The 12637-nt window shown below is 53.2% G+C and overlaps 1 protein-coding gene across 3 annotated transcripts in view; it reads left to right on the top strand.

Moving 5' to 3' along the window:
- The window catches only part of ATP9A (ATPase phospholipid transporting 9A), a 131436-nt gene that overhangs the window by 98624 nt on the left and 20175 nt on the right, over nt 1-12637 (top strand). For all 3 annotated transcript variants that reach the window (XM_086702498.1, XM_086702499.1, XM_086702500.1), the window contains exons 16-18: nt 7835-7927; nt 8989-9072; nt 10452-10622. In XM_086702498.1, the coding sequence (XP_086558624.1) occupies nt 7835-7927; nt 8989-9072; nt 10452-10622 (348 nt within the window). The remainder of the gene's footprint in view (nt 1-7834; nt 7928-8988; nt 9073-10451; nt 10623-12637) is intronic.

Raw genomic sequence — 12637 nt, 5'->3', positions numbered from 1 at the left:
CTCTCTAGGTTGTCTTTTTATTTTTATTTTTTTGTCTTTTCACTTTCTTTGATAAAATTTCTTTGATTCACAGAAGTTACTAATTTTGGTGAAGCCTAATTTATCTATTTTTTTCTTTTGTTGCTCTTAGGTGTCATATCCAAGACTTTATCGTTAAATCCAAGCTCATGAAAATTTACTCCTATGTATCTTTTTAAGAGTTTTGTAGTTTTGGCTCTTTCAGTCATCGATCCCTTTGGGGTTAATTTTTGTATATGGTGTGAGGTAGGGGTTCAGCTTCATCCTCTCGCACGTGTGCAAACGTTGTTCCAGCACCATTTGGTGAAGGGACCGTTGTTTATCCACTGAGTGGCCTTGGCATCCTTGTTGTAATTCAGTATTTTCAATGGTTTTTCATTCGTACAGTCACTGAAGTTATCGGGAAAATACAGCGATCGTTCAGCAGCATCATTTTGTCATATTTATTTCAAATTGTGTTGTTATACATTTTGAAACTTGTATTGCAGTATAACCTACACAGAGAACCGTGCAAACATCATAAGCGTGCAGCTCAGGTGTCTACAAAGTTAGCACACCCACGTCACCAGCATCCAGAGCAAAGATCAGAATCCCACCCATTGTCACCCCAGCAACTCCGTTGTGCCCCTTCCTGATCACCTACATCCCTCTCTCTCCTCACAAGGATATGACCACTCTGTTGATTTCTACCACTGATTAATCTCTTTTTTGAGATTTTTTCTTTATAGATATCATGCAGGAGTTTCCTTTTCATGTTTGAGTACATTTGCTCAAATTTATATTTTTAAGATTCATCCATGTTTTTGTGGGTATTGTAGTTTTAAAACGTTTTTATTTTTATTTATTTATTTAAATTGTTTTAAATGTTTATTTTGAGAGAGAGAGAGACAGAGAGTGAGAGGGGAGGGGCAGAGAGAGAGGGAGACATAGAACCCAAAGCAGGCTCCAGGCTCTGAGCTATCAGCACAGAGCCTGACGTGGGGCTTGAACTCATGAACCGTGGAATCATGACCTGAGCCGAAGTTGGACACTTAACCGATGGAGCCACCCAGGTACCCCTAAAAAAGTTTTTAAAGGAATAAAACATTGTGTGTTCAACTGAAGGCCCGTCTGCCCCTCCTGGATATGCTTCCTTTCTATTCCTGCACCAAATTCAAAATTTTAATGAATTTTAAAATACTATTATCAGACATGTTTGGGTATAAGTAACGTGTATTATGGTTGTGCATATTTTTATTCTTTGTATGAGTGGCATCATATCATAATCCCACTTCCTGTTTTAAATTTTGTTAATGTTTGTTTATTTTTGAGAGAGAGACAGAGCACAAGTGGGGGAGGGGCAGAGAGAGAGGGAGACCCAGAATCCGAAGCAGGCTCCAGGCTCTGAGCCATCAGCCCAGAGCCTGACGCGGGGCTCGAATTCATGGACCATGAGATCATGACCTGAGCTGAAGTCGGATGCTTAACCGACTGAGCCACCCAGGTGCTCCAGGGGAGCTTTAAAAGTGCAGATCACTTTCATCCCATCCAGATCTGTTTTGGTCTTGGGATGGCTCCTTGGTATTTGTAAGGTTTTTCACATTATTCGGCTTGATTGGGGTAAACCCTGCTCAATCCTGGGCAACTTCAGAATGTGACTCCTCTTTTTGGTTTGGTCTTTAAAAGAAAGGAGACTCCCCTCTACCTTGATGTACCCAAGTGTGTTATGCCTGAAAGATCAAAGAGCTGTAGGTTCTATTATAGTAAGTTGGTAACAGTAGTGTGAGTACTTAGCGATCAGGGTAATTAGGAGCAGAGGTACCAGCGACAGTAGGGATGGTTTCGGCTGTAGGAACAGCAATAACGTGATGACAGGTAGCGTTTAATGATGCTCGTTGTGTGCCAGCGGCTGTTCTAAAGGATTTCCAGAAACTCACTCATTAATCCTTAGCATAAGCCAACAAGGTAGGTACCATTTTGATTGGCATTTGACAAAGGAGAAAATGGAAGGGTAGGGAGGCTCAGCATTCTCCCCACGTTCACAGAGCTGGATAATGGCAGAGCTGGGGCTGGACCCCAGGTGATATGGCCCCCAAGTCCAGGCTCTTTAACCACTATGACCTAGGAGTTTGGGTGTGGTGAGTGGGGCATCGAAAAGCTTGTGGAGCACCCCTAGTAATGCTGGAGTACTGTGTCGTGTGTTCTGCCTGGCAGATTTCCCCACACTTAGCGGTATAAAACGGTAGAAGGTAGTATCTCACGGGGTCTGTGGGCCAGGAATCTGGGTGCAGCTTCGCTGGGTCCTCTGGCCTGTGGTTTCTCACAGGCCGCTGTCATCCGGGGTTCAGCCGGGGCAGGATCCAGCTGAAAACCAGATAAAATCAGTGCTGTGGGTGGGATTCGGCTCCTTGCGGTTTTGGACGGAAGGCTTTAGTTCTCCGCTCTTTTGGTAGGAGGCCACCCTCGTTCACTGTTCCACCCGCCTCCCTGTAGGTCAGCTCCCTTGTCAGCGGGCTTCATCAGAGTGAGCAAGATGGAGGGCAGAGTCTTTGCAACCTGATGTCAGAACTGGCCTCCCATCGCTTCTGCCTTGCTTACTAGAAGCTGGTTACAGGGTCCAACCCCCACTCAGTGGGAGTGGGTCTCACCAGGGCATGGAGTATGAGGGAGTGGGGGTCATTGGAGGAGGTAGGGGTCATTGGAGGGAGTAGGGGTCATTGGAGGGAGTAGGGGTCATGGGAGGGGGTAGGGGTCATGGGAGGGGGTAGGGGTCATTGGAGAGGACAGGGGTCTTTTGAGGGGGCAGGGGTCATTGGAGGGGGCAGGGGTCATTGGAGGGGGGCAGGGGTCATTGGAGGGGGTAGGGGTCATTGGAGGGGGTAGGGGTCTTTGGAGGGGGCAGGGGTCATTGGAGGGGGCAGGGGTCATTGGAGGGGGTAGGGGTCTTTGGAGGGGGTAGGGGTCATTGGAGGGGGCAGGGGTCATTGGAGGGGGTAGGGGTTTTTGGAGGGGGCAGGGGTCATTGGAGGGGGGCAGGGGTCATTGGAGGGGGTAGGGGTCATTGGAGGGGGTAGGGGTCTTTGGAGGGGGTAGGGGTCATTGGAGGGGGCAGGGGTCATTGGAGGGGTAGGGGTCTTTGGAGGGGGCAGGGGTCATTGGAGGGGGCAGGGGTCATTGGAGGGGGTAGGGGTCTTTGGAGGGGGTAGGGGTCATTGGAGGGGGCAGGGGTCATTGGAGGGGTAGGGGTCTTTGGAGGGGGCAGGGGTCATTGGAGGGGGCAGGGGTCATTGGAGGGGGCAGGGGTCTTTGGAGGGGGTAGGGGTCATTGGAGGGGGTGGGGGTCATTGGAGGGGGTAGGGGTCTTTGGAGGAAGTAGGGGTCATGGGAGGGACCAGGGGTCATTGGGAGGAAGTAGGGGGTCATTGGGAGGAAGTAGGGGTCATTGGGAGCCACAGAAGAAACAGCTCCATGAGCTGCTGTTCTGATGACCCAGTGACACAGCCTGAATGTGCTTTGAATATTTGTTAACATTTATTTACTTATTTTTTGAGAGAGAGAGACAGAGAGACAGAGCATGAGTGGGGGAGGGGCAGAGAGAAGAAGACACAAAATCCAAAGCAGGCTCCAGGTTCTGAGCTGTCAGCACAGAGCCCGATGTGGGGCTCGAACCCATGGACCATGAGATCATGACCTGAGCCAAAGTCGGACACCCAACCTACTGAGCCACCTAGGGGCCCCGAATGTGCTTTGGCAATGACACATTTTAAGGGATTTTTCTGTCCCTGACTCCAACTTTTGTGTGGGAGGGGAGCTTTTTCTCCCATGCTGCTGCTGCTTTTCTCACTGGCCCATACCTGGTCTGACCCATGGCTTCTAGACTGTATCTTGAGCACACATCTGATGTCAAGAACGTGGCCTGGCAGCTGCAGCACAGATTCTGTGTGTGGGTGTTTCCTGGGGAATCAGAGTCATTAATCGCCTCCGGAATCGCTTTTGTTCCAGCCTTTATTTTTTCAAGTTCTAGGACCGGGGTCTCCGCTGAAGTCATTTGAGGGTTGAATCATCATCAGATAGTACCCGGTATCAGCCGTTCTAGGATAAGTGAGCAATATATCCGCCCTTCCTTTAGCTGTGAAGGGCTTTCATTCCCAGATACACGTCCTATTTTATGACATGTGGGTCCACATCTTCTCACAGCAAGAACAGGGCCCTGTACCTTGAAGTAGGGGATACTTACTGGATGGGAAAAATCTATCATTAAACTTTTTTTTTCATGTTTACTTTTGAGAGAGAAAGACACAGACAGACAAAGCATGATTGGGGGAGGGGCAGAGGGACAGGGAGACCCAGAATCCGAAGCAGGCTCCAGGCTCCGAGCTGTCAGCACAGAACCCCATTCGGGACTCGGACTCATGACCCGTGAGATCATGACCTGAGCTGAAGTCGGATGCTTAACCGACTGAGCCACCCAGGCGCCCCTATATCTATCATTATTTTAAAATAGCATCCCCCCCCTTCCAAGGTTATGGAAAACAAACCAACTCGACATTGAATTAAAGCATTCGGAACAGATACATACATCAAGAGCTCAAATTGTTCTTTGTTTTCACCACCAAAGACCAACCATTCATCCCTCTTCAGAGACTTTCCCTTTTAGTTTTTTTCTACGCGTATACGAGTGTAAATACCCACACGCGTTTGTATGAACTTGGCATTGAGCGTCACATGAGGCTTTCTAAACTCTTCCCCCTGTTGAACAATACGGATGGTGGAAATTTTCTCATATTAGTAAAGTGTGATTTTTATGATTTTAATGCATGCGTGGTGTTTTGTTGAAAAAATATACCATTATTTGATTAAATATTCTCAGATACTGCACATTTTTCATTTCTCACTACTAAAAGTCAGTCTGTGAGCATCTGTTTTTGTTAGGCTGGCTTTAATGACATGCGTATTATTGCTAAGTTTTGTTTTCTGACCTGTCTCCCTCCTTATCCTTGCCTTTGACCCGTGGAAATCAGCCTTCGGGGCAAGTGGACAGGTTCTCCATTCTCTAGAAACCTCCGTAAACTCTTCTAATGCAGCCGTTCTCGCCCTGGGGCCATTTTGCCCCCAAGGGGACATTCGAAAAAGTTGGGAGACATTTTGGTCGTCCCAAGTCAGGGTTGACCTCCTCTCCTAGGTAGAGGCCAAGACGCCTCCTCAGGAAGAATAACCCACCCCAAACGTTAATTGTGCCGGGGCCAGCAGCTTAGTTCTCATGCAGCCAGATCCTGTCTGGTTATTTGGAAATACCCACCCGGTCACCTGAGGTGAGGGAATGTCAGCTCCACTGTGACACATCTTGGTTTGGTGACTGTTGGCAGTTACAGGCTCACTCACCTCACTCACCAGCCCTCCCGACGCATGCGAGCTCTTGGATGGCACTTGGCAGGGACTTGCAGGCAAAGTCCTTCCCTGGCGTGCATCTCTGCCTTCTGGGGGTTTCCTTGGGGGCTCGTGCGCTTGTGTCTCTGAAAGGAAGGCTGCCATCGCCCGCCCTAGTTCTGTTGCGTGCAGATGTTCCACTGCCCTCCCCCGGCCCGTCCCACGCGGAACGATGGAGGCCGATCGGTGCTGTAGATCAGACCCTTGTCATTGTTTGCATAGAAGAGGCCTTTGAACAGGGGCCAGGATGAGACCACGGTGGAAAAAGATGAGGCCCCAAAACAATGCCGCGCAACTGGCAGCTCTCCGTAAACGTACAGCGTGATCTCGCCATCGTATGGGAGCGAGGTAACCTTGTGATGAACCGAGTGGGAGGAAGTGAGTAACGGGAGGAGACAGTCGGTGCAGTGTTTGAATTGGACGAGCCGTCCGCGCCCTCCAGAGCGCCCTTCGCAGTAGAGGAAACTGGGGAGGGGACGCTATTTCCTACGGCTCTGTTGTCAGGCACCGTTCGGGTTGAGGCAAGGGGGAAAAAAGCCCCGGGATGCTTCCGTGCTCAGACCCCACGGCTCTCTCTGGCCCGAGTCACAAGCAGGCGTGGGTGTGTGGGATCCGTCAGAGGTGAAGCATGGGCTGCTGCTGCTGGCTTTAGAGACGCAGGTGCCTGTTCGTGGCCGGCGGGCGCTTTTGTGAGCAAGCATGTAGTTCTCAAAGATTATCAGCGATGGGAGGGCCCTCGAAAGCTGTTCTGAAGAAGGAGACGTGCACCACTAACTTGGCCCTGGGCATTTATCTCATGTTTAGTTAACGCGTTCACAGGCGGGCTTTCGGGGTTTTCCCGGGGGAGGAAAATTGAGGCATGAGGTGGTCATGGCCATGCTCTGTTCCCTCACCCCTCTCTTCCCCCCCAGGCCCCCCACCCCCGGGGTGGGAGTTCCCGAGGAAGGAGTCACGGAGGCTGAGAGCCCTTGTTCCTTGAAGCCAGGACTCCTCAGCCTCCGTGCTGTCGGCACTGGGGCCAGATGGTTCTTGGTTGTGGCTGTCCTGTGCACTCTGGGACTCTAAGCAGCATCCTTGGCCTCTGTCCGCTGGATGCCAGGAGTAGTCACCCCCTCGTTGTGACAACCAAAAAGGTCTCCAGATACTGCCCCATGCAAAATCCCCTCCATTGAGAACCACTGGGCGAGGCATTGGTCCCCACACACGGTGCGGTTGAGGGACGCACAGAGTTACCGTCACCCTAGCGGGCTGATCACGCTGAGTGGGCGTTTTCTGTGTGTCTGGCCCTTGGCTGCGTGCTCTGTGTAGGTGACTTCGTTTAAGCCCCAACAGCCTGCGTGGTAAGAGTTGTTCCTGTTTTACAGATGAGAGAACTGAGGCTTAGAGAAAAGAAGCAGCATGTCCCGAGTGCACACAGCTGAAAGCTGGCGTCGGGTCTAAGCCTTCGACGCCTGGGCTGTGGTGTTATCTACCACCCCCCCCCCCCCCCCGCCCCGAAAAGCTGGTCAGTGTGAACAAAGATCTGGGTCATTTGATGGCTTGCAAGTCCTCAAGTAGACACGGGTCTGGAATGATCGGGATTAGCAGTTCTCAGTGAAGGCAGTTTGCTCCCCAGGGGACATTTGTTTATGTCTGGAGATATTTGGGCTGTCCCCATGGGGGTGTGGCCGACCTCTAGTGGGGACGGGCCAGGGACGCTGTAGAAGGTCCTGGAATGCACAGGCCAGCCCCCACGGCAAGGAATTCCCCAGCCCATATGTGAACAGTGCCAAAACTGAGAACCCCACTCTGGGATAAGTACCTTACTTCCCCATCTTTTTGGGTAGACCACAGTTGGGTGATCCTGGCAGTCCTGTGTGTAAATTAAAGATGATCTTACGGGGGCGCCTGGGTGGCTCAGTCGGTTAAGCATCCGACTTCGGCTCAGGTCATGATCTCGTGGTTCGTGGGTTCGAGCCCCGCGTCGGGCTCTGTGCTGACGGCTCAGAGCCCGGAGCCTGCTTCGGATTCTGTGTCTCCCTCTCTCTCTGCCCCTCCCCCGCTCACGCTCTGTGTCTGTCTCTCAAAACTGAATAAACATTTAAAAAAAAAAAGACCTTACAGCGTGCGAGTCTGTTTCTGCTGAGATAGTAATAACTTTAAAAACAAACTTCTGAAATCCTTTTGATCTTTCTTTCCTCATTTAATGCTTTTCCAAACGCTTTGAGTTTTCTTCTATTTTCTGTGGCCTTTGCCCCCAAGTGAGCGCCACGCCCCCCTCTACCCCCTTCTGGCTTTTTATCTTTGGCCAAGTGTCAAAACATTGGCGTCCGCTGAGTTTGTATGCCATCTGTCATGGGAGGTGGGCACTGGAGCAGAAAGCGGGTGTTCCTCTTGGGTATTCATTCTGCCTGGCCCCCCCCCCCCCCAGGACGAGTCAACGGGAGAGATCACGTTTTACATGAAGGGAGCGGATGTTGTCATGGCTGGGATCGTGCAGTACAATGACTGGCTGGAGGAAGAGGTACGTGGGGTGTGGGGAGCGAGAACCGCAGAGGCATGTCTTGGAGGCCTTGCGTGGTGTGGTAACACGGGTCTCTGTGCTCGTTGTCTGTGGCTGTGTAACACATCACCCCCAAACGTAGCAGCTTAGAACGACGCAGTTTTATTTCTCATGGATTCTGTGGGCCCGGCATCTGTCCACAGCTTGGCCGGCCGTCCTTTGCAGGGTCTCTCAAGCAGTTGCTTGGGACTGGGGTCTCATCTGAAGGTTCAAGCGGGGCAAGGCCCACGTCCAGGCTCAAGAGTCCGCCCCTCACTGGTTTTTGGCTGGAGGCAGGTAGCAGGAGGGTGGGGATCCTTGAGGGTCCGCGTCACGGGCTGCCTATCTTGATTGGTGATGTGGAGAATTGGCCACAGCAAGGAGAGAAGAAACTCTTGGGTTTGTCGGGTCATTTTTCTTTTGCCTCTCAGCTCCAGGTCGGGGGGCGGGGGGGGGGGAGGCACAGTTTCCATTCAGTAATGTTATATTTTCAGGTAGAGGGTTTGCAAACTCAAAGGAGGGGCTGGGCGGGTAAGTCAGATAAAACAGGCTGGGGGGGGCGGGGAGTCTTCCCAACAGGGTCGCACTTTGTGTGTTAAGCCTATTGGAATATTCTTCACCTGACAGCTGTTTTCTGGGAATACGTAGAAGCAGCCGCTTTTCATCCATCATTGGCTGTGGTCTTTTGGGAGAGCATGCATGGTTGTGTCAGAGGTTTGTTTTTTTCCCAACAAGACAGATCCAGGTTTGTCTGTGAAGTCTTACAGTGTTGACTTAGCTTTTGAAACATGTACTGTGCCCGTCAAAGAAGACCTATGCGTAGACCATGGTTGGCCTGCAGGCTGCCATGTTGCAATCTCCCTTTAGAAGGTCTGCTTCAGAGAAGGTTGCTTTAGGGGAAAGCGACGTTTGGATTGGCCAGTTTGTCTCTGCCCCTGGTAGGGGCCTGTCCACGTTAGCGTCCAGCCTTCCTCCGCGAGAGTCAGGGGCTCAGAGGCAAGGCCCTGAGTGTGGCTCTCCACCGACTGCGGTCTGCTTTTCAGTGTGGAAACATGGCCCGAGAAGGACTGCGGGTTCTCGTGGTGGCGAAGAAGTCTCTAGCAGAGGAGCAATATCAAGACTTTGAGGTAAGTGGTCCTGTGATCTTTCTATTGTGTTTTGCAGTTTCCGTACGTCTTCCCCTCTCTGGCTCTATCTCCTCTTCGTCTGCCCCTCGCTGAGTCTGCTCTAGCCATGCCGATGTCCTTTCTGAGCACCCCAGGCTCACTTCTGTCCCAGGGCCTTTGCACTTGCTGTTCTCTCTGCCTGGAACTCCCTTCCTGCACAGACCTCCCTGGCCTGCTCCCTCGCTTCCTTTGGGTCTCTGCTCAAATGCCGCCTCCTCTGAGAAGTCTTCCCGGACTCCCCATCTAAGGCAGCCCCACCTCACCACTCGCCGTCCACCACCCCGCTTAGCTTTCTTCACTGCACCATCTTGAATGGACTCGTTTATATGTTTACATCTAACGTTCTTCTTAATACCTCCTTTCAGGAATAAAATCTTTTCTAGAGCAGAGGCGGTCAGTCAGGTTTGCTGTCACATCCTAACATTTAGGGTGGTCACTGGCACATAGTTCACCCTCTGGAAAATTTGAAATGAATCACCCCCTTGGAGCCCTCAGTTTTTTGAGCTGTAAAAAGAGTTTAACTAGATCGTTGACTTTCATGGCTTAGGGGCTCCAGCGTAAATATGCCTGGTTTATCGTCCTCTTGTCCCACGGATTGCATGTTCCTTGAGGGGAAGGGCCCTTGTATCCCCAGGCCTGGCACAAAGCGAAGTGCATGCATGTGCGTAGGACCGAAAGGGAGAGACAGGTGTTTGGGGACAGGCTTCTGGGGTCCTTGTCATGCTTCACCCAGAGAAGCTGTGCTTGATGGTGTCTCTTCCACGTGCTTGAGTTCTTTGTAGAGTTTTCTTTAGCAAGAGTTCCGGCCCTGATAAATTCTACTGTCTTTTCATGTTTAAAGGCCTGTGTTTGAATCAGCTCCTTAGGGGATTCTTGATTTTCTTCCATGTCTTTACCACCCCTGGAAAGTGGCTAAACAGAAGGGTTGGGTCGGTGGTCTTTGGAGGTGGGACTTCGTCTTCAGAAAACCCAGTGATCAGGGATTCTTGGTCACAAAGTGCACGTTGTGTGTGGGAGATCTTGAGGGTACCAGTCCTTGTAACAACCCAGCGAGGTGGGGGCTGTTACTGCTGCTTCCTGGGTGAAAACAGCTAAGGCTCAGATAAGTCGAGCAACTTGCTGGAAGTTGCACAGCCAGGTAAGTGTCGAGGAAAGGGTGGAGTCAGGGCCCGTCCGAGGTCTGGGCTGATCAACTTGGAAGGAGGCTGGGAGCCTCGGTTCATCCCTTTGAGGTCCAGCCACGCGCCGGGGTCCCCCCTTGGTGTCCTACTCCTGACGGTGGTCAGCCCGGCCCCCTCCCCACCGCCAGCAGTGACCGTGTGTCCCCTGCCGTGTCCCAGGCCCGCTACGTCCAGGCCAAGCTGAGCGTGCACGACCGCTCCCTCAAAGTGGCCACGGTGATCGAGAGCCTGGAGATGGAAATGGGGTTGCTCTGTCTCACGGGGGTGGAGGACCAGCTGCAGGCGGACGTGAGGCCCACCCTGGAGACCCTGAGGAACGCGGGCATCAAGGTAGGGAGCGCCTGCCCGGGACCCGGCCGCTGAAACGGCCGCCGCCTTGTGGGAGCGAGCTTCAGAATCATCCTGCCGCGGGTGTAGAGACGAGGAGGGGAGGGGGGCGGGGGGAGCGAGGGAGGAACAAGGAGCGGAGTGCATGGGCAGAGTGACCCAGAGCCCTGTCTCACCTGGACCGCTGCGTCCCGCCCGCTCCTCCAGCCCTGCCCCGAAGGCCACACCGGGCCCCCCGAAGGCGCGGCTGCGTGCAGCCCCGTATCCCTCAGGGCCAGGCTGTGTGTCCAGATGCTCGGGGTGTTCAGTACCTTCTCGCTGAGTCACCGGATGGCCAGCCGTCTGCTGCTGTTCTGGGTGAATGAGTGACCGCCCGCACCTCAAACTGCCTTATTTATTACGCTGTTTGGGGCCCAAAAGAGAAAGATAAAAAACCCAACCTGACAATCCGGTAGTTTCATCCGGAGAGGCCAGTAGAGGGCGTCGGAGGAGCAGGCTACGCCTCAGAGGACCCCAGCCGAACAGCCTGACTGGCTGGAAGCTCCTGGAAACGTGTCATGTTTGCCCAGAAGCAGCTCTCCCTTGCATCCCCCGCCAGTACGCGGCACAGGCTCCTGTGAGCGGGGCCACAGTAGGGGCCGAGCTCCGGCCACATGAGCAGGGAGGGAGCACGTTTCACCGTGAACCGGGTTCTGTCACGTGTCCTTGGCCCCCAGACCTGGTCCCTGGCGAGGGAGTTGTCAGCCACGTCCCAGTTTCGGAAGAGCCATCCGAAGTCAGAAGGGCTGGTGCTTAACTTTGTCACTGGCAACTTCTGAGGCCGCTTCTCTCCGGGTCGTGGAATATTCTGGTTCCTGCTTCTGGCTTCATCCTCAGCTGCTCCTCCCCGAGGCCGCTGTCTCCAGATGGAGGGGTGTTTTGTTCCCACTGTGGACTGGACTTCTCTTCCTGCTTTCCCTGGTCAGACGGGAGGGGGAAGGGAGCACAGGGGCGAGGCGTCCAGGGACTCTGTAGGTGCGGTCTAGCGGAAAGCTCTTTCACGGGCCGGAACGTGTCGGAACTTGGACAATGGCTACTTCAGCCCCTTCCCAGAGGCAGCAGGCGGGGCCAGGCGAGGCAGGAAGGTCCTAGGGCTCGGGCCTGGGCACTCACCCACACGTGCCCCCCTGTCGTCCCCTCGTTGGAACATCAGTCATGTGGTGCACCAATGACTTTCCATGGGTTTCTAGAACTTGAGCCTCCCAGCTCCGTTCCCGGTGTTTGCTTTCATACAGCAGACCCTGAAAACTGGCACCAAGCTGGGGTCGCTTAAAAGGATATTATCTTTATGGGCGGATGGGACGTTGAGAGGAGGGGCTGACAGCCACCAGGGGCCGGGCCAGGGGCAAGGGCCCCCAGAAGGGCCCGCCTGTCTCACTGCCTGGGTTGGAATCTGATTTCTCCACCGACTGCCTCGGCGATCCTTGGCAAGTGGCTTCTCGGCGCTCCGTGTCCTGCCTTATAAAGTTACCGTGAAGGCCACGTGTGCTAAACGTGGACGGTGTTTGATGGGTACCTAGCACGGTGAGCGCTCGGGAAACCGTTGCTCTTCTCGTTCCTGTGCCTCCCCACTGCCAGCATGCGCTTTGTCCAGGGACTCTGGGAGAACACACGGCTGATGTGTGGACTTAGCAGAGCAGGAAGCGTCTTCCGCTTACACTTGGGAGACCTGGATTCTGGGCCTGGTCGGGACCGGAACTAGCTGTGTGGCTTTGGGGCAAGCCGCTCCCCTCTCTGGGCTCACGGCGGCAAAATGCAGAACGACGTCTTAGGAGGTGTGGAGGAGCCTGGCGCATTGACCATTGGCTTAACCGACCGCGTAGAAAGACCGGATGCGACGTGATGAATCAGTGTTTCCTGTAGGACCCGGAAGTGACCCCTCCCCCACATCGCCTTTCCCTTCTTTGAGATTATTTATTGCCTTGAGAGAGATTTCCGGAATCTCTCTTAAGGAGGATTATGAGGTCAGAGGCCAAGCT

Source organism: Puma concolor, chromosome A3 (assembly GCF_028749965.1).
Source record: "Puma concolor isolate L17-30 chromosome A3, mPumCon1.1.hap2, whole genome shotgun sequence".
Classification (NCBI taxonomy): Eukaryota; Metazoa; Chordata; class Mammalia; order Carnivora; family Felidae; genus Puma; species Puma concolor.
Note: the sequence above shows the minus strand (reverse complement) of the source record. Positions and strands in the feature narration are given on the sequence as shown.